The sequence below is a fragment of the Oncorhynchus kisutch genome, linkage group LG27 (assembly GCF_002021735.2).
Source record: "Oncorhynchus kisutch isolate 150728-3 linkage group LG27, Okis_V2, whole genome shotgun sequence".
In the NCBI taxonomy this organism is placed as follows: domain Eukaryota; kingdom Metazoa; phylum Chordata; class Actinopteri; order Salmoniformes; family Salmonidae; genus Oncorhynchus; species Oncorhynchus kisutch.
Window position 1 is genome coordinate 15,936,936 of NC_034200.2, and position 26,768 is coordinate 15,963,703.

The following is a 26,768-nucleotide window of genomic DNA, read 5'->3' on the forward strand; positions in this document are numbered from 1 at the left end:
TGCAATACTGCCACTAGGCTGCACGCACCACTTTAAATTGACTGCTATGCCGGCCCCGGCCCGGAAGTGTGTATTTAAAGGACCCCAGATTAACGTTTCATAAGTCAGCAAGAACCCCGGCTCACCTACCGAAACACGCCGCTACCCTGCCCTGACCTGTGTGCTACTGAGTGTATGTAGTCATCCACCTTAGGAAATAGGTCCTGCCTTATCCATCCGGCATCCGGCAAAAATTCCCATGAGCTCTTGAATAGATAATAAAGACGTCCCATATTTAGCTTGTCACGCTACATTTACTGCGGTGTTTGTCTCAGCAGTTGCACACAGACCAGACAGAGACAAAGACAGAGAATGCTCACCGTGTCCCTTGATTTGCCTGTTAGTGCTCACGTGCTGGTTTAGCCGTCCTGGGTTCAAACACTATGTGGTATCTTTCAAATGCTTTGAGCATTTTCTCTGGCCTGCTTTGAGGTCCAGATGGGTGGTTTTGCAACAATTCTATTGGTTCTACTGCATCAGACAAGTTCAATCGAGCCCAGATAAAGTGTTTGGAATTATATCAAATAGTATTTTATCCCATGTCTGCATTGTTGCCTGGGCTAGAACCCACTGAACTCCACTTCAAACTAATCTGTTAACAAAGGCTTTTAGGAGAGTCAGTGGAGGTGGTAAAGAGCCCAGAGCCCGATCATGCTCTACACCACTAAACCTACTGTAGCTTGTGTGCGTTATTCTAATGTAGTAGATCAGAGGAAATGAGACATGACAATAATGAGTATTGATACAATAACCCTGGGTGGTTCAGGCAGCAGGTCTACGCCACAGAACAGGCAGCCCGATGATGCGCTAGTCTGAAGCCTGGTTATAATGGATGCCGGGTTTAAACAATGGAGATAGATACACTGCATGAAATGAGAAATAGGCTGGTGGAGGATTTGTCTGTTACCATGGATGTCACCGTGGGTTTTATATGTTAAATATTTACTTGTCGTTTAGCAGACAATCTTATCCAGAGCGACCCCGTGAGAATCAAACCCACAACCATGGCGTTGCAAGCGCCGTGCTCTACTGAGCCAAATGGGATAACTGAGCCACGCGGGATAACTGAGTATTTAAATCATTTCAGAGACGCCATCAACCCATTGGTCATAAGCAGGAAAACATACAAATATGATTAACACAAAATGATGATAGGTGAAATTATCACTGTTTCAGTGGACAGAAATCAGTGTTAACACATTATGGAGGTAATGAGTCATTTCTGGTGTCATTGGAGTTTTAAAAAAAAATCACAAGACTGTAGCTAGCTAACAGATTAATTGCAGGGATTTGGAATGAAGGGGAAGTTCTGGAGAGTTTTTTTCTCACCCTTTCCCATGCAGCACTAATCTCTTCCCTCAGAGTAGGACAGGGTAATAGCCCTGGGCAGGGGATAATGACATTTTTCTTCATTATTATTTTCTGACGAAGGGAAGTGGATAAGTGTAGCTCACATAACAGACATCGCTGTCTGTCTGCCTCCCAGACAACCTCCTGTAAAGTCATTGTAATAGTGGTGGTGATGATGACGATGATCTGCCAGCTGCAATTGTACATTTGATGATGGGGACAAACAATGGGACGAAATAGGAGAAAGAATATGATTAGTCTACCGACTGTACAATAGTTGCAACTAATTGTCCAATATCTCAATGCAAATCGCATACTTATATGCAGGTTGTAATAGGCAGCAAGTGACTGGTTAATGAACACTGCATTTTACGCATGTGTGTCTTATCTGTACGTAATTGTATTACCCATGGATTTTCTACAAGGTCACGGGGTCACGGCAAAGTTTTGTAGCAGGTCTGATAACAACCTAATTTGTTCTAGGCTGTCACACTAAACGCTGTCCTTTTAGGCTTTTGAGGGACAGCTAGGCTCTTTGCTTCGGCGGTGATTCTGTGAGAGATCTGTCCAACTTGCACGACTTTGCATTTGACCTTCTCAAATATTTATCACTAAACCGGCCTGCAAATTGTTAAGTCGCTATTTTGTTTGGCTTTTTTTAATGTATAAAAAAAAAAAACTTGTCATGGATAACTGTTTGCTTCTGCTGTTGTTGCTGCCGTCTCAATCCTTCAGTCTCAAGAGAGCTTGATTGAAGTGGGGACAATTTCATCCTATATTTATACAAAATCAGTTATTCTATTTCCCTCCCTTTCCCCCTCCATCTCTCACTCTGTTGCACTCGCAAAACACAAACACACACAATTGAAACCGTTTTAATTTAAGGGTAGCACATTCTACTTCATAGCCAAGGTCAACTCAAGTTATGAGGCAAATAACTAACTCCCATAGCAAAGGCTCGGGAGCCTCCCATAGCAAATAATGGTGAGCATTCTGTGTTTTTGGTGGACCCGCTTGAAACAGCCAATTACCCTGCCTGTTGTGTACAATTTAAATTGTTCTCTGTGTGGGTGAGTGGTCTCAGTGGGTACATGGCTCTGATAAGGTGACATTCTCATCAACATCGCATAATATACTCCAGACCGATCTTCAGCTCTTCACGCAGTTCTTCCACTCTTTATTTTTTTTTACGTCTGTGTGTGTGTGTGAGAGTGTGTGTGTCTCTCTCTCTCTTTATATCTATTTACTGTTTCTCTCTTTTATTTATTCCCCCCAAATGATTCTTCTCTTCCTCCCTCAACTTGTTACGTTGGCGTCGACAGTACAGCATATTGAATCAAGGCCCTACTCTGATGAATAGGATTTTTATTTTTTTTACATCCTTCACCACAGCAATGCTGCAAACCTGATTTGAATAAGTGTGTGGAGGGAAGAGGGAAGTGGCTATGTATTATTCATGTGTCTCTCTCACCCTAATACCACTCCTGGGATGTTATAGTAGTTTGTGTCATTGCTGAATTGTTTGTGATCCATCTTTTCCCAGGTGCAATAACCGCACCCAGTGTGTGGTTGTGACTGGCTCCGATGTGTTCCCTGACCCCTGCCCTGGTACCTACAAGTATCTAGAGGTTCAGTATGAGTGTGTCCCATACAGTAAGTATTTCGTCCTTTTAATTATGCAGTGCTACTATGTGATGTTTCTTCAACGTATTGTTAGGTTTATTACAACCATTACTTATTTAGTGGGATCCTGTTGGGGGGGGATATGTGTTATCTTGTGTGTAATGTTTGTTTGTAGCCTATTATTAAACAATATACAGTTGATACCAAAACATATGTCATATTTACTTGATTTATTTTTCCTTTAAAAATCAGACTCTTGTAACATGCAACCTTTTTTCTGTTATCTCATTCAGTGGAGATTTATTTTCTGAAATAATATTTTTGCTTTACCTCTTCGTTTCTCATCAAATGTTCCTTCCTCTCTTGTGTCTTTTCCAAATGAACCTCTATGCTTTCCTCTCCTTCTACGTTTCAGTCATTCTTGTTCCTCAGTTGTCTCACTAGGATCTTTCCCTCTTCCGTTTGCTGCTGCACTGCTTTAATGAAGGAACTCAATATTGTTCACTTGAAATTGTATTTTTTGGCTCATTAGGGAAATTTTGCCTGTAACATTAGCAACAAGTTATGTTCTGTGGTTGGCCGAAGCAGACTCTGGAATTTAGTTTAGATTTGTGTCCATGAAGTTTTTGTGTAAATACTGCTCCATTCAATACTGCCAAAAATAACTACATTGCTGTTTCTCTAAGAATTTAATCTGATTTTAAACTGAATAGCGATTTCAGAAACGCTACAATGTTTCTTTATGTCAAACAACTCATTTGAAAGTACTGTGGCCTGATTATTACCGATGCGGTCAGTGACCAGGTGAAAACATATTATTTTGATGGCAAGAAAAGAATGGAATCGTGATCTGTTAAACAGTGTTTGACTCCAGCCCTAACCTGACTGCTTTCATATTATAGGGCCTGATAATGTCCTATTTATTTCCCCCAGTCTTTTTCTTGTTCCCCCAAAACAGGCATCTCTTGGTCCTCTATCGATCATATCCTCTAACCTTCTCTACTCGTGTACCTGGTAGTTGACTCACGATAACCTTTCTCTCCCTCTTGCACTCTTTCTTTGTTGCTTTCTTTCTTTTCCAATGCCTAAAATAGAAGTGGAACAAAAAGGTAAATGAGTGGTCCAGTCTTACCCCCCCCCCCCCCCCCCCCCCCCCCCTCAGCCCCCTGTTATGTGGTGTTCAATACAACCCCTCCCTCTTGTCTCCTCTCTTCTGATTGCCTCTCTAGTCAAAACACCCGCCCCAAACCCCGATAGGGTGTTGATTGCTACTCTGGGAGACAATTCTAATTTCAAAGGCAATTTTTTTTTTTAAAGCAGTCTAGAGGATTGAAAGATATTTATGGTCCAGACATGAATACATGACAATCTTATCAGAGCGATCATCGCTGACTCATGAGGTGGATTACATTAGGAATGATACCCCCCGCTTACCTACTTAAGTATGAGAGTCATTATTATTTTAAATAAAGTTTTGAATTTTCTTCTGGCTTAGTCTTGTTCTGCTTGGCAATACCCTTCGATCGCACCCCATAGCACGTGATGGTCACCTGCCTTTCTCATCTAAAACCAATCCATAGGATTCCAATGGGACACTTGCCATGGCCTCCCTCTCACCCATCAAAGGTTTCTTTTTGTTGTTGTTGTCTGTTATGACGTAGAGTTCCAGCCTCTACTGTTGTCGTCCTGTCTTCTCCCAAAAGCTCCACCCTCGTCATTTTATCTCAGCTTTGCTGCCACCTCCATCCAGAATATGTCATTTGGTCTCTCCACAAGACGTGAAGTCTTTACCATTTTGTCTTCTGTGTGCTTTTTCAGTAAGCATGTGCAGTTCGACCATTTACACCGCCAGTGTCACAAGTTGGAAGTAAAACCAGTTCCAGTACACACTTCAGACCTAGCTACCTCTCCCATCCCTTACATGTCTTGCATTTACAGGTTTTTTCCCTCCTTTTGTTTAACTTTTTTTTTGTCCCACACAGTCAACGACTCCATAAAGAAGCAAGTCCTTTATCCACTCCTGCACTTTTATTTTTTCCCTCTATTCACAAGCAATGGCACTAGTTCAATGACAGTGCCACACGTCTTTGTCCCACACTCTACTCAGACAGCAGCGAAAACTATACTCACTGCAACACCTTGAAGAAATGTTTGTGTTGATACTGATGCTTGTTTTCTTTACTTAAACCCATCTTTCTGTCTCCCTCTCCCTCACAAGTTTTCATTTGTCCTGGGACCCTGATGGAGGTGGGGGAGCCCACATTTGTGTTTGAGGCAGAGCAACAGGCGGGGTCGTGGTGTAAAGACCCCCTGCAGGCCAGAGACAAGGTCTTCTTCATGCCCTGGACGCCGTACCGCACCGACACTCTGATTGAGTACAACTCCCTGGAGGACTTAAAAAATGGCCGCCAGACTACCACCTATAAACTCCCACATCGAGTCGACGGCACCGGCTTCGTGGCCTACGACGGAGCCATCTTCTTCAACAAGGAGCGCACGCGCAACATCGTGAAATTTGACCTCCGCACGCGCATCAAGAGCGGTGAAGCCATCGTGGCCAACGCCAACTATCACGACACTTCGCCGTACCGCTGGGGCGGCAAAACGGACATAGACCTCGCTGTCGATGAGCGGGGGTTGTGGGTAATCTACGCCACGGAGCAGAACAACGGGCGCATCGTGGTCTCACAGCTCAACCCATACACGCTCCGTTTCGAGGCCACCTGGGAGACGGCGTACGACAAGAGATCCGCCTCCAATGCCTTCATGGTGTGCGGCGTGCTGCACGTGGTGCGGTCCACCTACGAGGAGAACGAGAGCGAGGCGCCCAAGAGCCACATCGACTACATCTACAACACCAAGCTGAGCCAGGGAGAGTACACAGACATCCTGTTCCCCAACCAGTACCAATACATCGCTGCTGTGGATTACAACCCCAGAGATAACCAGCTGTACGTGTGGAATAACTTTTACATCCTGCGCTACGACCTGGAGTTTGACGCGGAGAAAGACCCTGCTGACGGTACGTCTCAGTCACAGTGTGGCCTGTTTCAGATGAATCCTGACTTGAGATCTGCATGTGTACATTGAATTCCACAAACCTAATTTCAATAGATGATTGCTGTACAGTTACAAACACATATTTCAGTTTAGTATACAGCCCTTTGTGTTGTGTTTCTGTCAGGTGCTGAACATATTCCTGTGTGTGGGGGGGGGGTGTATATAAGTCTCATGATGACAGATTTGTTTATTTTGAACACAATACAGGTGCGATTCAGAGAATAGTGGGGTTTGGTTAGTCCTGGGGAAAGGCCTCATTAGTAAACAGAACAGTTATACCTTGGAACGGGGTATAACTCCCTTAGGTGGCTTCGCAGTCTGGCACAAGGCATCCGCTGGAAAGCCTTTATTACCATAAGGCAAGCTCAAGCACTCCCTCTCCACTTGGACCCTATCAAATTCTCTAATCTCAGGTCTTATCCCAATCCATTATGAGCAGTGGCCTTGTGAACTTCCCTTTAATGGCCCGGAATGGGATTCTGAAATATTGCACACGGTATGACAGAAGGTTATCTCATCCCCACTTTCCTTTCCTTGCCTTTGGATCTGATTCGGACATCTGTTGCTATGGCTACCCGATCAACCGAGGTTGTTGACGGCCCCTCATTTACCCGTGGATTGAGACAATCTCCATCATTTTGTGGGGGTTGGTGTTAAACCCCAGAGTTAAGGTGCTGTGTGGCTAGGTGGCGGTAATGCCGGTGAATCATGGCCCGGATGACGAGGTTAGAATAGTGACTTGAGCGCTGTTGAAGAAAAAACATTTTTATAAAGGACCATCCGCCGAAAGTGATCTCTATCAGATGGTGTAGGGGTTGAAATGAATCTGTGAAGTGTCTGAGGAGAGACAGACGTGCGCGTCATCAGACAGGGCTCCTACATCACGCTGTGTGATAATGGGCGTAATTACCTGCCTGAAGCCTCCTTATCCCTAAAAACTAGGCTAAGTCCCCACTAACGCATTGCACTCGACAAGGAACGATCAACTCTATACCATGCTGGCGTGACGTTGGGATGCAGCTTCCTCCTTATCACTGAGAGCTCGGCTAAGTCCCCGCTAAAGCACTGTGTAAGTCACTGTAGGGGGAACATGCTACCACGCTGACGTCAGGGGGTTCAAGTTGGAGTAAAACGATATTGAAAACGAAGTGATATTCGGTGAGTGAGGGTCCCAGGCTAGATTAACGTTAAGGTTGTGAAATCTGATCCCCGACCTCTTGTGTCTAAGGGCAACGTATCCATGGACACGCTGACCACCTGTCAACACGTCTGTTTGTTTTCCCTTTGCTCCCTCTCTCTACATGTATATCTGCCCAGACAGGCAGACAGGCAGGCAGACAGGCAGGCAGGCAGACAGACAAACAGACAGTGACCGTGAGCTCTTGACATGAAGGTCAGAGGTTGAGTCTCTCTGTGTGCCCAACCCAACCAAAGCAGGGTAGCCTAGTGGTTAGAGCGTTGGACTAGTAACCGAAAGGTTGCAAGAACGAATCCCCGAGCTGATCCCCGAGCTGACAAGGTAAAAATCTGTCATTCTGCCCCTGAACAAGGCAGTTAATCCACTGTTCCTAGGCCGTCAAGTAAGAGTTTGTTCTTAACTGACTTGCCTAGTTAAATAAAGGTAAAATGAATACCGAATTTTATGAAACCATTGAACTGCTCATAGAGGAAGGCAGATAGAGAAGCAAGGCTATGCCAGCTGCAAGATCCCACTAGGCTTTTGTGAATGGCACAGGTAGGCACATGAGAGTAAATGGTTCATGTTTAGTACAGAGAGGAATTAAACAACCTGTTCTGCAGGGTGATCGTGTGGTGCTAAAAGAACGACTCTCTCTCTCTCTCACTGATACCAACAAGCACTTGAGGTGCAGAGAGAGAACTAATTGTGTCCATTAAAGGAAAAATCCACAAATTACTATGATTTACTGTGTTAAATAACACTGAACAAGTGTTTCATTTTGTCGTTATAATAAGGTTGGTAGCAACATGTGATTGTTGTGGAAATCAGTTGCATCTCAAGTCGACTATAAAACCCACAATGCAATGCTCTTTCTGTGGGCTGGCCGGCTAGCTAGGGGATACCTTGCACAACTGAATGCATTCAACCAAAAATGTGTCTTCCGCTTTTAATCCAACCCCTCTGAATCGGAGAGGTGGGGGAGGCATGCCTTAATCGATGTCATTGGTGCCCGGGGAGCATTTGTTGGGTGTTAACTGCCTTGCTCAAGGGCAGAACGGTAGATTGTTCCATCTTGCGTATTCAAACCAGCGACCTTTCGGTTAATGGCCTATTGCTGTTAACCACTAGGCTACCTGCCGCCCTAGCAAACATAGCTTCACACAATAATACGAAAGTCAATGTGAAGTAGCGAGTTCACTGTAAAATCGCCTAAACAAACTGCACTATCAATTTAGTAGTCTACAATCTCACCATGTTCAACCTGCAGATCGATGTGCCTTGCAGAGTGAAGTCTGACATTCGCAACGGCAATGCAATGCACCCTGGACTGAAGAGGCAGACTAATAGGAGAAATGTGGTGGACCCTCTGTTAAATTACACATTTATCGAGGTAGGAATATCGGAAAAATATGATCAATGGCTCATTTAAGAGAAGACAACCTCCCACGTAATGACATCGGCCAGTATTGAAATCTGACATGTATGATAGATGTGATAGGCAATTTGAATGTCATATTCCTATTAACTTCTAGTGCGGTGAGAGAAGATTTATTGTAATGCTACGTCATACCAGCTGAATTTCTCCCTGCTTGAATGGCAATAGCTCAGATGTACATGAAAACATGAAATTAACCTGGGAATTGATATAACCCAGAGATGCAATAAAACTATATAAAATTCAAAATGGATGTATTTTTCCATATATACAGTTCAAGTCGGAAGTTTACATACACCTTAGCCAACTACATTTAAACTTCAGTTTTTCCACAATTCCTGACATTTAGTCCTAGTAACAATTCCATGCATTTAGGTCAAATAGGATCACCACTTTATTTTAAGAATGTGAAATATCAGAATAATAGTAGAGAGAATGATTTATTTCAGGTTTTATCTCTTTCATCACTGGGTCAGTTTACAGTTTACATACACTCAAATAGTTTTTGGTAGCATTGCCTTTAAATTGTTTAACTTGGGTCAAAAGTTTTGGGTAGCCTTCCACAAGCTTCCCACAATGAGTTGGGTGAATTTTGGCCCGTTCCTCCTGACAGAGCTGGTGTAACTGATTCAGGTTTGTAACCCTCCTTGCTCGCACACGCCTTTTCAGTTCTGCCCACAAATATTCTATAGGATTGAGGTCAGGGCTTTGTGACGATCACTCCAATACCTTGACTTTGTTGTCCTTAAGCCATTTTGCCACAACGTTGGAAGTAGGCTTGCTGTTTAAAGGCACAGTCAACTTAGTGTATGTTAACTTCTGACCCACTGGAATTGTGATACAGTGAATTATAAGTGAAATAATCTGTCTGTAAACAATTGTTGGAAAAAGTATCTGTGTCATGTAGATATCCTAACCGACTTGCCAAAACTATAGTTTGTTAACAAGAAATTTGTGGAGTGGTTGAAAAACGAGTTAAGTACTCCAACCTAAGTGTATGTAAACTTCCGACTTCAACTGAAGACACACCCTATGTGTTTTAATAAAATCAACTATATGCTTTGACCTTGTCTGATGCTTTCAGCACTCTATTTGATGAAATAAGGCACAAAAGTAACTTCTATTGGCATTTCCAACTATGTAAAAAAATAGCCTACATGAAACCAACAAATAAATACATTGCAGCCTGCAGGTAGAAAATAAATATCCTATGAATCACATTGGCTATGCATGGCCTGTCTGCAATGAATTTCAAACATTGTATCAACTGTTATCTTGGGTTTGGCCTGTAGCTTGCTCTTGCAAACTTGCCACATTGTATAGAATATCAATACGGAACTGGTCAGATGACGCGGATGCTAAGCTACAGGACTGTTTTGCTAGCACAGACTGGAATATGTTCCGGGATTCATCCAATGGCATTGAGGAATACACTACCTCAGTCATTAGCTTCATCAATAAGTGCATCGATGACATCGTCCCCACAGTGACTGTACATACACATCCGCATCAAGCTAAAAGCTAGATCTGCCGCTTTCAAGGAGCGGGAGACTAATCGCTTAGAAGAAATCCCGCTATGCCCCAGACGAACCATCAAAAAAACAAAGCGTCAATACAGGACTAAGATTGGATCCTACTACACCGGCTCTGATGCTCGTCGGATGTGGCAGGGCTTGAAAACTATTATGGACTACAAAGGGAAACCCAGACGCGAGCTGCCCAGTGACGCAGCCTACCAGGCGAGGGAAATGCCTTTTATGCTCGCTTCGAGGCAAGCAACACTGACGCATGCACAAGAGCACCAGCTGTTCTGGATAACTGTATGATAACCCTCTCGGTAGCCGATGTGAACAAAACATTTAAACGGGTCAACATTCACAAAGCCACTGGGTAAGACAAGTTACCAGGACGTGTACTCAAACCATGCGTGGACCAACTGTCAAGTGTCTTCACTGACATTTTCAACCTCTCACTGACTGAGTCTGTAATACCTACATGTTTCAAGCAGACCACCATAGTCCCTGTGCCCAAGGAAGTGTAGGTAACCTGCCTAAATGATTACCGCCGGTGGCACTCACGTCGGAAGCCATGAAGTGCTTTGAAAGGCTGGTCATGGCTCACATCAACAGCATCCTCCTGGACACCCTAGACCCACTCCAATTCGCATACTGCCCCAACAGATCCACAGATGACGCAATCTCAGTCGCACTCCACACTGCCCTTTCTCACCTGGACAAAAGGAACACCTATGTGAGAATGATGTTCATCGACTACAACTCAGCGTTCAACACCATAGTGCCCACAAATCTCATCACTAAGCTAAGGATTCTGAGTCTAAACACCTCCCTCTGCAACTGGATCCGGGACTTCCTGACTGGCCGCCCCCAGGTGGTAAGAGTAGGCAACAATACGTCTGCCACGCTGATCCTTAACACTGGGGCCCCTCAGGGGTGTGTACTTAGTCCCCTCCTGTATTCCCTGCTCACCCACGACTGCGTGCCCAAACACGACTCCAACACCATCATTAAGTTTGCTGACGACACAACAGTGGTAGGCCTGATCACCGACAACGATGAGACGGCCTATAGGGAGGATGTTAGAGAACTGGCCGTGTGGTGCCAGGACAACAACCTCTCCCGCAATGTGAGCAAGACAAAAGAGCTGATCATGGACTACAGAAAAAGGCGGGCCGAACAGGTCCCCATTAACATCGACGGGCTGTAGTGGAGCGGGTCGAGAGTTTCAAGTTTCTTGGTGTCCACATCACCAACGAACCATCATGGTCCAAACATGCCAAGACAAGAGGGCACGACAAAAACTTTTCCCCCTGAAAAGATTTTGCATGGGCCCCCAGATCCTCAAAATTGTCAGAGACTCCAGTCACCCATGTTATAGACGGTTTTCTCTGCTTTCTCTACTTGGTGAATATTTTCTTCTTCTTGAATTGCACTGTTGGTTAAGGGCTTGTAAGTAAGCATTTCACGGTAAAGTCTACACTTGTTGTATTCGGCGCATGTGGCAAATAAAGTTTGATTTGATTTACAGCGCCAATGAACTTGGGTCAGACACACAGCTGTAGGTTATTTGCACAATGGATAGAAGTAGCCTATAGGCCTACTTCTATGCGTAATCAGGTGCAGGTACAAAATTCACAAATTGAATGAAATTAACAAAAACTTGTTTCTCGCAAACAACATATCCACGCCGACAATGAGAACGGCAAAGACCTGAGAATATAAGCTATTGAATGCATTAACAGAAATTACCATAAGCAAAAAAAATTATTATAGGAATTAACGGTAAATGCACTACTGATGATATATATACACAGTATATACAAAAGTATGTGGACACCCCTTCAAATTACCGGATTTGGCTATTTCAGCCACACCCGTTGCTGAGATGTTTATCAAACATTGGCAGTAGAATGGCCTTACTGAAGAGATCAGTGACTTTCAACGTGGCACTGTCATAGAATGCCACCTTTCCAACAAGTCGGTTCGACAAATTTCTGCCCTGCTAGACCTGCCCGGGTCAACTGTAAGTGCTGTTATTGTGAAGTGGAAGAGAAACAACGACTCAGCCGCAAAGTGGTAGGCCACGCAAGCTCACAGAACGGGACCGCGTAGCGCGTAAAAAGAACCTGTTCTAAGTTACAACACTCACTACCAAGTTCCAAACTACACACTGGAAGCAATGTCAGCACAATAACTGTTAGTCGGGAGCTTCATGAAATGGGTTTCCATGGCCGAGCAGCCGCACACAAGCTTAAGATCACCATGCACAATGCCAAGCGTTGGCTGGAGTAGTGTAAAGCTTGCCGTCATTGGACTCTGGAGCAGTGGAAACACGTTCTCTGGAGTGATGAATCACGCTTCACCATCAGGCAGTCCCACGGGCAAATCTGGGTTTGGAACCAACTCTATATTAATGCCCATGGTTTTGTAATGAGATGTTCGACGAGCAGGTGTCCACATTCTTTTGGTCATGTAGTGTATGTAGTTGGGAACTAACAATGAAAGGCAAACAATTCACACAATGAATTATGAAACAATGAATGTGCACAAATTGGCATTAGGGGGTGCATTCTGGAGCGAGATATGCATTGTGCATCTTAGCCACACTCTTCTTGGACTGTGTCATCCCCACGGCCTCTGCAATGGATTAGTCTCAGCCTCCACAATGGATTAGTTCACTGAGATGGCCACGAAAAGACAGGTGTCTTTTGCCATAAAAAATATAGATATATTTGCTACTGCTCGACTAAAATCAATCTTGGTCGACAGCCTATCGACCAAACGATTGACCAGTCGACTAATTGGTGTCAGGCCCATTTAAGATTCATGGGGCCCCACGGTAAAAGTTGTCAGTTGAACCGAATCACTACGATTCTCAGCTTTTTACAGAGCTCGGTAGTCAGTATATTACCGCGACTGTGTCTTCTCCTACTATGCCAACAACCTTTGCATCCACCCTTTTAGAAAAGCCGATTTTATATGTCTATACTAGGTGTTTTAGGGGATAAGACAGAAACCAAAACAAATGGACCTGAATGTTTCCAAATGTATATTTTGTGTGCATACAGTGCCTTGCGAAAGTATTCGGCCCCCTTGAACTTTGCGACCTTTTGCCACATTTCAGGCTTCAAACATAAAGATATAAAACTGTATTTTTTTGTGAAGAATCAACAACAAGTGGGACACAATCATGAAGTTGGAACGACATTTATTGGATAATTCAAACTTTTTAAAATCAAAATCTGAAAAATTGGGCGTGCAAAATTATTCAGCCCCCTTAAGTTAATACTTTGTAGCTCCACCTTTTGCTGCGATTACAGCTGTAAGTCGCTTGGGGTATGTCTTTATCAGTTTTGCACATCGAGAGACTGAAATGTTTTCCCATTCCTCCTTGCAAAACAGCTCGAGCTCAGTGAGGTTGGATGGAGAGCATTTGTGAACAGCAGTTTTCAGTTCTTTCCACAGATTCTCGATTGGATTCAGGTCTGGACTTTGACTTGGCCATTCTAACACCTGGATATGTTTATTTTTGAACCATTCCATTGTAGATTTTGCTTTATGTTTTGGATCATTGTCTTGTTGGAAGACAAATCTCCGTCCCAGTCTCAGGTCTTTTGCAGACTCCATCAGGTTTTCTTCCAGAATGGTCCTGTATTTGGCTCCATCCATCTTCCCATCAATTTTAACCATCTTCCCTGTCCCTGCTGAAGAAAAGCAGGCCCAAACCATGATGCTGCCACCACCATGTTTGACAGTGGGGATGGTGTGTTGAGGGTGATGAGCTGTGTTGCTTTTACGCCAAACATAACGTTTTGCATGGTTGCCAAAAAGTTCAATTTTGGTTTCATCTGACCAGAGCACCTTCTTCCACATGTTTGGTGTGTCTCCCAGGTGGCTTGTGGCAAACTTTAAACAACACTTTTTATGGATATCTTTAAGAAATGGCTTTCTTCTTGCCACTCTTCCATAAAGGCCAGATTTGTGCAATATACGACTGATTGTTGTCCTATGGACAGAGTCTGCCACCTCAGCTGTAGATCTCTGCAGTTCATCCAGAGTGATCATGGGCCTCTTGGCTGCATCTCTGATCAGTCTTCTCCTTGTATGAGCTGAAAGTTTAGAGGGACGGCCAGGTCTTGGTAGATTTGCAGTGGTCTGATACTCCTTCCATTTCAATATTATCGCTTGCACAGTGCTCCTTGGGATGTTTAAAGCTTGGGAAATCTTTTTGTATCCAAATCCGGCTTTAAACTTCTTCACAACAGTATCTCGGACCTGCCTGGTGTGTTCCTTGTTCTTCATGATGCTCTCTGCGCTTTTAACGGACCTCTGAGACTATCACAGTGCAGGTGCATTTATACGGAGACTTGATTACACACAGGTGGATTGTATTTATCATCATTAGTCATTTAGGTCAACTTTGGATCATTCAGAGATCCTCACTGAACTTCTGGAGAGAGTTTGCTGCACTGAAAGTAAAGGGGCTGAATAATTTTGCACGCCCAATTTTTCAGTTTTTGATTTGTTAAAAAAGTTGGAAATATCCAATAAATGTCGTTCCACTTCATGATTGTGTCCCACTTGTTGTTGATTCTTCACAAAAAAATACAGTTTTATATCTTTATGTTTGAAGCCTGAAATGTGGCAAAAGGTCGCAAAGTTCAAGGGGCCCGAATACTTTCGCAAGGCACTGTATATAACTGTATTTGATGCCTGTATAATTCCTAAGATATATTCCAAACTCCAAGGATTCATTTGAACAGGGGGTGTGAGTTTCAGAACACATGCATGTGTTGAAGAGTGAAACTCCTCGAATGCTTTCCTAACACACAGACACCAGTGATCAAGACGTTGATAGTTCACCTCCTAAGAAGGCTCACTATTTAAGAGATCGTACTGCTCCGACGTGACAATAAAATGTGCCCCTAAGTCCCACCCGTTACAAAATGTGTAGGGACACACTTGCAAGGGTATTGTCTGAGATTCCTCAAAGACATCGACTCGGGTCTTGGTCTAATTAATTCCAAAGACTAATCAGGGGAGCCAATAATTGCCAGGAGCATTTCAAAGTAACGAGGGAAGAAGGGAGAAAATGTATTTGCCTTCGAGGTAGCATTGATCTGAGGAGTAAAAAAGAGGAGTGTTAAATGAATGCCTTCACTGAGAGGAACTGGGCCAATGGAGAACTGTGGGGTTTAGCCACATGGAGAGATCCAACAACCCAAGGAGAAGAAAGGCACAGCTGAGTCGCCGACCATGCCACTGCACACATGGAAAAGGCTAGTTAGGGAGATTCTAATCGACTAGATCTCCTTCTGCCTCACAAAACGTGCTAATGTCCTAAAGCACCTCGTCTTGCCTCGCTCTATCGACGTTCTGCTCATTCAATTTGGCTGCTTATAAAACTCAGTAATGCATATTTATTTGAATGCTTTTTAAACTTTGCATCGACGTGTAGCACGATGAAGAAGCACTTGCTGGGCTCATTAATAAATTGTATCGTGACTGACACACAGTGAGGCTTTATACTCTTTGAAGCAGAGAAACAAAGGGAATATTTACCAGATCACGTGAGTCCTTGCCGCTTAGTGGATCAGAAGGAATTAACACATCAGCAAGGAGAGTCATGCAGACCGGAGTCAAGGGTGTGTGTGTGTGCGTGTGCGTGTGTGCGTGTCAGAGGTCAAGGTGCCAGGCGGATAGTTGGAACGCCTCCATTTGTTCCTCTTGTTGCCATGGCACAAGTCTTCATGAGTCTGACTTCCTGATTGGTGGATTGGAATGTGTGACTTCAAGTGGACATTTTAAAGAACTGGAAGAGAGAGTGTTCATAGCTGCACAGTATATTTTGTGCTAGCTACCTTTCTCTCTCAAAGTGGCTCCATGGCCTGGTGTTCCCTTCGGTAGTAATGAGGTGGCCCCAGTGTTCAGTTTCAGCTCTCGTAAATCAGACCACATGGATCCAAATCCTGTCTGGCATTGGCAGAGCTTTTTCTGTCTCTTGATCTTTAAGAACAACTGTCAATAACGCCCACAGCAATGCCACAGCAATGCCACAGCAATGCCACAGCAGTGCTTGATGTGGTAATCGCCCTGGTCCAGTAAATACAGGTAATAAGAACACATTAGGAGTAAAACAACCTACGCCTTTTCAGTTATTTACTTGATCCACTGTGTGATGGCAGTGGTTGCTGCCTTTTTCTGCCAGAAAGACCCATGAGTTATTCCAAGTTGTACTAAAAACAAAGCCAGGAAAAAACTGTCTTCCCAGGGCAGAAAGGGCTATGTGACCTGAGGGTTCACTTAGACCCATTACGGGAGCTACTAGCTACACGGAACTGATGTTCACATCAGCACGTCACACGGGCTCACGCAGAGCAGGATGAGACTGCGTAAAAACAAGCGAATGTAATATTCATGTCTTCTGGGTTTTGTTGTTTCTCTCTGTCATTAGCTACTGGTCTGGCGTAGGGATCTTCAAAAAAGCAACACCACAGTTGTGGCTCCCTTTATAAGTTTGAGATATTCAGAGAGAGAGGGAGACTGTCTGGCTGACTGGAAATGGCTAAGCTTAAAACGCACGGATGGATGCACACACACACGTTGACACTCGCAGACTCGCAGACACACATACATTCACACACACACACACACACACACACACACACACACACACACACACACACACACACACACACACACACACACACTCACTCACCCTCACACCATTCGTTATTCATGGCGTTGCAGTGTAGGCTGGTGGTGTCGCGTCCAACAGTTTGGTACAGGCTGTTTTGGCCTCTTATTGCAGTCCTCGTTAGATGGCCAGATTCACACTTTGAAAAACACTGTGTGAATTAAGAGAATGTAACACCGCCACCAGGTTTTTGGAGGACTCTGACATTTGGAAGTTCACTGAGACGTTGCTTAATTATTGAATCTATTGTTAACGCCGATGTAGTGGACACTCAGCATTTTTGACATTTTCATTCAGTCGATCGAGTATTTAATCAACCCTTTCATTTCGACAATCATTGATTCCCAAACAAACCTTGAGTTGCCGTAGAGACTGAAACAGCTTCTTTCTGCAGAGAGAGCGAGAGTCACACGACGTCTGCTTCTTCCACGCCACCCACAGACACACTGATGGCCTGTTATTATGTTGCTTCCCTGTCAAACTTTCCTAAACAACCGTTTCATGTCGAATCCTCAATTCTTCAGAGATAATGGCAAAACGTGTCCTTTCCAGAGGAAATGAGAAGTCTGGCTTTTCGGGAGTTGGGACTTGGCCTTCAACCAATAGGGCTAGCTTAGACAAACAGCATAGAGTAGCTATGCCTCTGATCATCTTATTAGTATTTCATTAGTGGAGAGTAAGAAAAGTGCCCTGCGGTGATGTTAAAATATAGAACTCTAGCTTCATCTTTATTTATCATTAGTGGAGAGTATTGCTTAACCCTTTCCTCACTCCCTTGAAGTGCCCCATTACTTGCTGGCGATTTGTGTATAGTTTATTCTATTTAGTTTTTGCATGTTCCGACATACATTTTTTTAGTGCACAGTGTGTTGCCTAACCATTTATTTGCTTTCTCAATGGCCCCCATTCCACTGCTGTCAATTCCATTATATCTAGTTCATTCTATTCAGTTTTCAAAAGTTCCCGAAACTCCCGACACCGTGCATTTTTCAGAGTGCTACTCAACCTCTGAGCACCTCGTGTTATTTATAACAGACATCACTCAACATATGCCACCCAGAGTGTCCTAGCCGTCTGCCTCCCCCACCCAGAGGGACTTTAACTAGCTCTTGAGTGAAATGACAGCTAATTGAGGTGGCCCCTCTCTGGCCTGAGTGCTGGCAGAGGACCCACTGCTTTCAACCACCATCTGTGAAATGACTCGTCATAATCAAAAGAAAATGACAGAGTGCGGGAGGGCGGTGGATGGCGACATCAAGAGAAATGTAACGGGAAGATGGTCCTCTTTGACAAGTGGTTTAGGCTTGTTATATTTACCTTATTTGTTTATTTATCTGCCACTGCAGAGACAAAGGGGCCGAGAGGTCAAGTTCAGGCGCTAGCAAACTACAACTAGACCAGGATTCCAGTGCTTATCAGTAGCTATGATAGTCTCCTTAGAATGGTGACTCTGGTATGAGTGTCTTTCTCTCAGTATGGTGTTTCGTAGATTCCCTTTTAAGTCTTTATTCTCTCACAGCCTCTTGCGTGTCCACAGGGAGACTGGGAGAGAGAACACCACCACACAACCTGCTGCAGCATGAATGTCAAATATTCATAAGAGACCTCCTCTCAACATCTGTTCACACAACAATAAACTGGACATATGTCAGACGCTCATTTGCATCCATGCTCAGTGCTCAGAAACGTGAGTGAGTGAGTAGCTGACCGACAGATGGACAGCCCAATTAAACACTGCTCCTGCCAGGGGAGAAAAGGTCATTGAATGAAATGTCATAACACAACAACATTGCAACAAGGTTGATCCTGGCTGTGATTTAAAAAAATATATATATATCCGAAATGTGTCGCTGCCTGGGCCACTTTTTCCCTCCCCATTTTTCTGAGAAACGCGGGGTCCAGCTAGATTTAATGCATTGTTGTTTATGCACCCTTGAGGTCTTTTTTTGAAAAGCCTGTCGTAAACACAGACAGACACAGACAGGGCTTTGTAATGAACTTCCAGATTTCACTGAAATGGAAACACAAAACAAAGACGACCAGTCTCCTGATGGTCTGATTAGCTCCAGAGCTCAGACTCTAAATGTGGGCATTCTCACCATTCAGGTCGGGGGGGAAATGGAGATATGTGTTTGATGATGGGGTGTCAGATAGCATGATATTGCCTTTTCCCTGAAGCACCGTGGGCCTCTGAAGACGGCACTGCGGGACTTTCACAGTAGCAGACCTCATTCTGGGAAGCTGCCTCTTATCAGCGCCAGCGATCGTGTGGCCGTGGATATAATATAAGATCAGTAAGGCAAGAGGCAACCAGTGTAGTCATGCACACAGTCACTGCCTCATATACGCGGGCTGCAAAGCACACCCAAGCATGCACGATAAACTGTTTTCTCTGTACCCTTTTTATATCTATTTTCCTATTTGCCTCTTTCATTCAAATAGATGTCTACTGTACATTCACAGTTCTGTGATCACACAAATGGGTAGAGACTGTAAAAAAAAGGCTACAGACTACCCCTTCTTGGTTACTACACACACCTACACAGATTGTCTTTATAGCTGTGCATTGAATTCATCAGCAGAGCATTATCGCTGAGGTATGGTTTTTGCCCACACCGGCTTTATCAAAGAGAGAGATGAAACGAACAAGAAAAAAGTAAAATGCAGGCAGGCTTTGTCTTCCCTGTTGACATTTAATCAGCCACTCCCAGGAGAGCCAGGCAGATGCTGCTACACGACCTGACCTCTCGTTATTTTGGGGATTGGGTAAAGGTAAAAATAGTCTGAGATAGTGTAGTGCAGGGTTTCCCCCTGGGTGCTGGGGTCGCCCCTGGGTGCTGGGGTCGCCCCTGGGTGCTGGTGTCGCCCCTGGGTGCTGGGGTCGCCCCTGGGTGCTGGGGTCTCCCCTGGGTGCTGGGGTCGCCCCTGTGTGCTGGGGTTTCCCCTGGGTGCTGGGGTCGCCCCTGTGTGCTGGGGTTTCCCCTGGGTGCTGGGGTCGCCTCTGGGTGCTGGGGTCGCCCCTGGGTGCTGGGGTTTCCCCTGGGTGCTGGGGTCGCCCCTGGGTGCACGTGTTGGTTTTTGACCCAGCACTACACTACTGACTCAAATAACCAAAGCTTGTTTGTTATTTGAATCAATTGTGTAGTTCAGGTGGGGCCCCAGGACCGGGTTTTTGTGAAACCCTGGTGTAGCGTTTGCAGGTTTCCTCCTCCTGACTTTGTGCTTCCTGTGCTGGAGCAGAAACAGAACAGAGAGTAATACCCGAGTGCTGCAGTAGACTCTGTGTCTCCAGGAATGTATGGGTCGTCTCCAGTTGATGTGTGGAGTAGAGCAGCCACCCCTTCTGGTGGGGTGGAACTTAAACAGTGAAACTACCTTGAACTTTCTCTGCTGACTGATGTATCTGATGTACGTCTGAAATGTATGAAGGGAGTTCAAGGTAAGGCTGGGTTTTTTATGAAAGCTATAACCACCACTCTTCCCTCTCATCCTCTCCTAGTGCCAACTACAAAAGATGTCTCCCTCTCATCAGCCCTGCCTGAGACCACCACTCTCATCACCACCACCACGTCCACAGTCAAAGGCCCAGTTAACACCACGATTCTGGCTGACCCCAGGGATGGGAGAGAGAGAGAGGCGGGAAACCCAGCGGAGGACCCCCATGGGACGGCTGACCCCACCGCTCCAGAGATCCCCCCCACCCCCAGGCGCTTCTGTGAGGGAACAACGAAGAGAGGCATTTCCTGGCCCCAGACACACACTGGAGTCACCGTGGAGAGACCCTGCCCCAAAGGAACCAGAGGTACTATCGGGAACCAGGATGGTGGGGGTGGGGGTGGGGGGGGTGGGGGGGGGGGGGGGGGGGTGGTCCTCTGTGTATGAATGTGTTTGTGCTTATTAGTGTGTTTAGACATTGTCTTTCACATAGCCTACCTTACATTGGACAAGGTCCCAACATGTGATATTCATTACCTACAATATGCTAATAGGGCCAAACAGACAATATAGGAAGATAAAATAAACAGTAAGATCATGTATAATGTGGTGGCGTAAGGGGATGTATATTATCATTGTTTTTTCAATAATATGGAATGCAGACATGCAGGGCATCAAGGCTTACAAAGAATTCAGTAATATATACGGTACAGAGCAGTGGCGGTCAATGCAGTTTAAGATGAGGGAGGATGATTTTCTTTTCATGAGCATGGCCTTATTTCTATTACAGCATGTTGGATGACTCTCATTCATATCCCATTCACCCAGTTCAATGGAACAGCGATAGGTTTAGGCTACTACATGATACTGAATGTCCCCTATACCCCTCAAACTCTTGAATGCATCTAGCTGATATAGGGTGTAATCATTAGCCCAGAATCTGCAAATTAGTGTTTCTGTTGGACATATTCAGGTATGTTTTGTTCCATTAGTTTTTTTCAACAGAACTGGCTAAATGAATACATCCCTGATCACGTGTAAACATAGTTCACTTTCATAGCAGCCACATTTGATTCCCTCTCGCATCTAACACATGACCAGCTGTGTGTGACCAGGTGGAAAAATCTTTACAAGCCAAACCATATCATAATCGCAATACACAGCTTACATCGTTGTCACCATATTAGCTAAAGTAACATCGTAGTCAATTAACCTACAATTGTGCAGTGATGTTAGTGTACAGTCAGTAAGCAGTTTAGCACTTACACAGGCAGGCCCTGCTGGTAATAAATGAGTAATACCAAATGCTTACCTTAACTTGGAAGAGTTCCAGTGTTGTGTTGGATAGTCATAGCCAGCTAACTAACATAGCATCCCTCTGTTTGAGTAGGCTAAACTAGCAAGCTGCATTTGCTAGCTAAGTGAATCTGAAAGGGAAAAAAAGGACTCTCTCTTGCTTCTCCTTCATTTTGGAAGAAATGAATTTGTTCAAAACTGTTAAAGTATTGTCTTTCTCTCTCTTTGAGTCAACGACTCACCACATTTTATGCACTGCAGTGCTAGCTAGCTGTAGGCTATGTTTTCAGTACTAGATTAATTATCTGATTCTTTGATTGGGTGGACAACATGTCTGTTCATGCTGCAAGAGCTCTGATAGGTTCGAGGACGTCTTCCAGAAGTCATAATTGCTGTGTAAGTCTATGGAAGGTGATGAGAACCATGAGTCTCCTAGGTTTTGTATTGAAGTCGATGGCTGTCCTCTGACTACACCATGGTGCTACCCTATGGTGCTACCCCACAGTGCTGTTGAAGCTACTGTAGGCCTTCATTGCAAAATAGCGTGTTTTTATAAATCATTTGGTGATGTGATTATAAATATATATTGTTTTATCTAAAAAGGATAACTTTGTAAATTTTAAATTTTTTATTTATTTTGTCAAATTCAATGAGGAGGATGGTCCTCCTCTGAGGACCCTCCACTGGTAATGGCAACTTTATTAATTGACAACCAGCAATTAGACCTGTGGTATATTCAAACCTTTTCAACAGGGAACCCATTTTTTACTGATGGAATTTCTGGGGACCCCATTTTTCCCCCCAAGAATTTCTCGCGACCACACCCTAATCCCAAATATAATTACACAACCTTTTAAAATCTGTCAAATGTATGTAGATTTTTACATCAACAAATAACCTTAAATTAATTTAATTTTCAAAAGAAAGCAGTAAATAAATGTACTTAATGGATTTTATTTATTTTTTTAATTTGGGGGGGGGGCACTCACTGCAGTTCCTAACCCCAACTTTGGATACCACTGAATTAGACTAAGAAGACAGACAATGATTCCTACAGTATAAAGATGAACTGTATGAGAATATCTCACTGTTCAGTGTCCGCTTTTAGACAGTACAAAGCTGGCAACCTTTCTGGTTCCTACTGGTCAGCCACTTTTTGCATCATTGCTTTTTTGACCGCGGCTGACCTCAGTTGTTTGTTTTTCCTGAGAAACTTGTTGAGAGGAGGACAGGAATGGTAGGAGGGTGAAGAGTTGGCCTAACCTCTGTTAAATACATTTTATTTTACCTTTATTTAAACAGGCTGTACTCATTGTGATGCAATTTCTTTTGATAGAGAGAACTGTTCAAGATGGTAGTGGTCAGCAACGTTACAGAAATGTACACAAACAAATGCACACATACATTAAAAACAGACAATAGGGTTGTGTAATGGTTGTCTTTGTTGTGCGTTTCTCCAGGCATTGCCTCCTACCTCTGCACGGTGGCAGGGGGGACCTGGAACCCAAAGGGACCTGACCTCAGCAACTGTACCTCCCACTGGGTCACTCAAGTGGCACAAAAGGTTGGTCAACAATGTCCCCCCATGGCTCTGGTGACAGCGATGGAAGGAACAAAACACATCAGCTTTCTTCTTCTACTTTATCTGAAAGGGCACGGTGTATCTGTCATTTTATGGCACCTGGTTGGTTTCAACACTAAATAAGAGGCTTGCCCATACATATACTGTATTCCACTGAATGCCTTATAGATGTAAACAAAATACACATTTAATGCACATTTGTTTATATTTTTCTTGCACACTGTGGATTGCTTTCTGTGGGCTATAGCTTGCAGCATTAATATTGATTTGAGTTTAAATCAGTATGTGATACATTACCTGTACCTTACCTGACTCTGTGATGCCTATCATCCAAAGATGTTTCACCAATGACCATGAGCCTTTTCCTGCTCTGCTGTTTTCTTCCTTTATCCACATTTAAATCAGTATTATAAACTGGGTGGTTCAACCTCTGAATGCTGATTGGCTGACAGCCGTGGTATATCAGACCGTATACCACGGGTATGACAAAACATTTATTTTTACTGCTCTAATTACTTTGGTAACCAGTTTATAATAGCAATAAGGCACAAGGGTTTGTGGTATATGGCCAATATACCACGGCTAAGGACTGTGTCCAGGCACTGCGCGTTGCGTCGTGCATAAGAACAGCCCTTAGCCGTGGTATATTGGCCATATACTACACCCCCTCTTGACTTATTGCTTAAGTATCCATTATATCCTTAAGTATCCAGCACATAGTTAACATACCACATACCAGGTACAGTATTTAGTAGGAAACAAGTAATTAAAAGCTTAAACCGGACCTTTAATATTGCAGTTTTTCCTCCAACTCCAGATCCGTAGTGGGGAGAATGCGGCTAACCTAGCCAATGAGCTGGCCCACCACACACAGGGTCCAGTGTTCGCCGGTGACATCAGCTCGTCAGTGCGTCTCATGGAGCAGCTGGTGGACATCCTGGACGCTCAGCTCCAGGAGCTATGCGAAAAGGACTCCGCTGGGCGTAGCTTCAACAAGGTAATATAAAACAATTTATGTCATTTAGCAGACGATTTGAGTTCATAAATCCGAGTATATGTGACCTCAGGTAGGCTAGTTAGTACGAGAGCCGTACATTGTATAAACATACGTATATCTCTGGGTGGGTAGTATTTCCTCCTCTCCTGCCCTCGCTTTGCTCCACCTTTTGACTCTACATAGGTTAACCCACTCATTAGCCCTCCCCACACTTCTCCTTCCAGGTGAGGTTAGGGGGAGGAGGGGGAGGAGAGGCCGGCCCAGCCCATAGGGGGAGCTGTGGCTGTGGAGAGGGAGGAAGCTCATTCTTCCAGCCCCACCTCTTCTTAGTAATTACTGGGTTCTGAAACACAGCCTTCTCACCTGGCAGCTCTGACTTCGAGCTGATGGATTGCAGTCCCTCGCTAGCCAACACAAATAATAACTCCTCTCCACCATCACCAACTTCTAAAACCAAAGTTGCGCCCCTGGCGACAGTCATATGGAGAAATGAATTACGGTTTTACAGTACTATTCAGAACCTAAAAGTGAAATGAATTCCGGTTTTACAGTACTATTCAGAACCTAAAAGTGAAATGAATTCCGGTTTTACAGTACTATTCAGAACCTAAAAGTGAAATGAATTCCGGTTTTACAGTACTATTCAGAACCTAAAAGTGAAATGAATTCCGGTTTTACAGTACTATTCAGAACCTAAAAGTGAAATGAATTCTGGTTTTACAGTACTATTCAGAACCTAAAAGTGAAATGAATTCCGGTTTTACAGTACTATTCAGAACCTAAAAGTGAAATGAATTCCGGTTTTACAGTACTATTCAGAACCTAAAAGTGAAATGATTTGGACCAAAAGGCACCAGGGTAGTGTTGTCTTGGTTACTTTTGGGTTAGCTAGTCCTAGACTGAATCTTTCGGTCTATGTTCTGGCTGTACTTTCTTAAAACTGCACAGTACTATACTCCTGCAGCCACGATGTAGCTAGCTGTGGGAATAATGAAGCATTTTCCTTTGACTGAGGCGGAGACCATTCAACAAAAGGCTCCACAATAAAACCCAAAGCCGGCATACTGTTATAACCTCAGTGCCGTGGAATCCAAATGACCATCTCCTGCTTAGTTTATTTTCTCAGTGCTTTATAAAACATTGTTAATGCAAAGCGTAGGAATTTTATCTCAGCGATTCCCCATCTATGCTGTGCAGCTCTGTCTTGGCCGGCCACGCCCTTGTCGTTATGGAAGCTAGATACAGCTTCCCCAAACACATTATAGAATGTGTTGCATAATACACAGTGAGCTTCTTATTTCATCTACCTAACATAAGGTTTATATATTACCATTTCCATCCTGATGGATAAGTGGTGTATTTTAGGATATCTGTTTTCTAAAGACATAGACTAACCTCCTTTTCCCTCCGAGCTCTTTTGCTTCCTAATAGTGTGCCTCTTGTTCTTAATCCTCACTTTGTGTTAAAAAGCTTCAAAAGAGAGAGAGGACTTGCAGGGCATATATGAAGGTACTGTATGTCTGCTGGTTCCACAAAGGTGGACCTATCCACAATATGCTCAGTAGCATGAAACGTTGGTGTCTTGTCTGTCTGTGATTATCTGCTGGCTTGTCTGTATGCAAAACACATCTGCTTCTCCACCTGTCTCTCTGCTTGTGCATCTGCCAGCCTGTCTATTTGCCTGTGTGTCTGCTAGCCTGACGGTATGTCCATCTATCTCTCTACCCCTCAACTCACCTGTCTGTCTGGTCTGTCGATCTGCCTGCCTGTCTGTCAATATCGCTGCCTGTCTGTCTGTCTGTAAGTCAATATCTCTCCTATCTCTTATCTCTCTCTATTCCCCTCCCTCTTTGTGCGTTGTATGAGTAATTGCCTTCCCACGGCCGTAATTGTAGCTCCCTGTCAGCCAGAAGTTTGATCAAAGTGGCAGTGTACTCAGTTTTTCACTTTACCATTTCCAGCCTCTCCTTGTTCCTCCTCTCGCTGACAAAAGTGCCAATTTTTGTGTTTGTTTGATGGATTCATTTTCAGTCCCATTAATGTGTTTGTGTTCATATAGGATTTGTTGGGTCTTTTCATTCCTTTCTCTCTTCATGCCATTTTCCTTTCCTCGGAGTTTATAATCTGAGAGCAGGTCCTGTTGAAAGAAGCGGTTCTGGCGTAAACACAGTGGGCCTGCCTTGCACGAAACTAACCAGCCTCCTCAGACCTCTGTCTCTCTCTTCAGTCTCTATGTTTGACTGGTGGGAGCATTCTTCACCATGAGTTAGGGCTGTTTTTACTGAGGTCTCTTTTACTGTGAGACATTGGGATACACTGCATGTCACCGTCAACTTGATTTACGGGTGTCTTCTTTATTCATCAATAGGCAATGTAAGTGAAGTCAGCACCACCACCACCACCCAAGCGTTTCCTGCTCACTGTAGGGCATCTTGGGTAACACCCTTTGTGATTGGTGTGTGGTGGGGCCGCCACCCAGGCGAGAATTATATAAATTAAAGAGGACTCAATCAGAACAGAGTTATTTTTTTCTTTGTTCTAATGCTGCCGCAAATTA

At 44.1% G+C, this 26,768-nt stretch overlaps 1 protein-coding gene across 1 annotated transcript in view; it reads left to right on the forward strand.

The window, feature by feature from the left end:
* Positions 1-26,768, forward strand: part of LOC109872072 (adhesion G protein-coupled receptor L2-like) — a 111,606-nt gene that overhangs the window by 50,407 nt on the left and 34,431 nt on the right. The window contains 6 exon segments of the mRNA XM_031806820.1: positions 2,933-3,042; positions 5,231-6,034; positions 20,401-20,703; positions 23,093-23,196; positions 24,032-24,211; positions 25,682-25,720. Coding sequence (XP_031662680.1) covers positions 2,933-3,042; positions 5,231-6,034; positions 20,401-20,703; positions 23,093-23,196; positions 24,032-24,211; positions 25,682-25,720 — 1,540 coding nt within the window.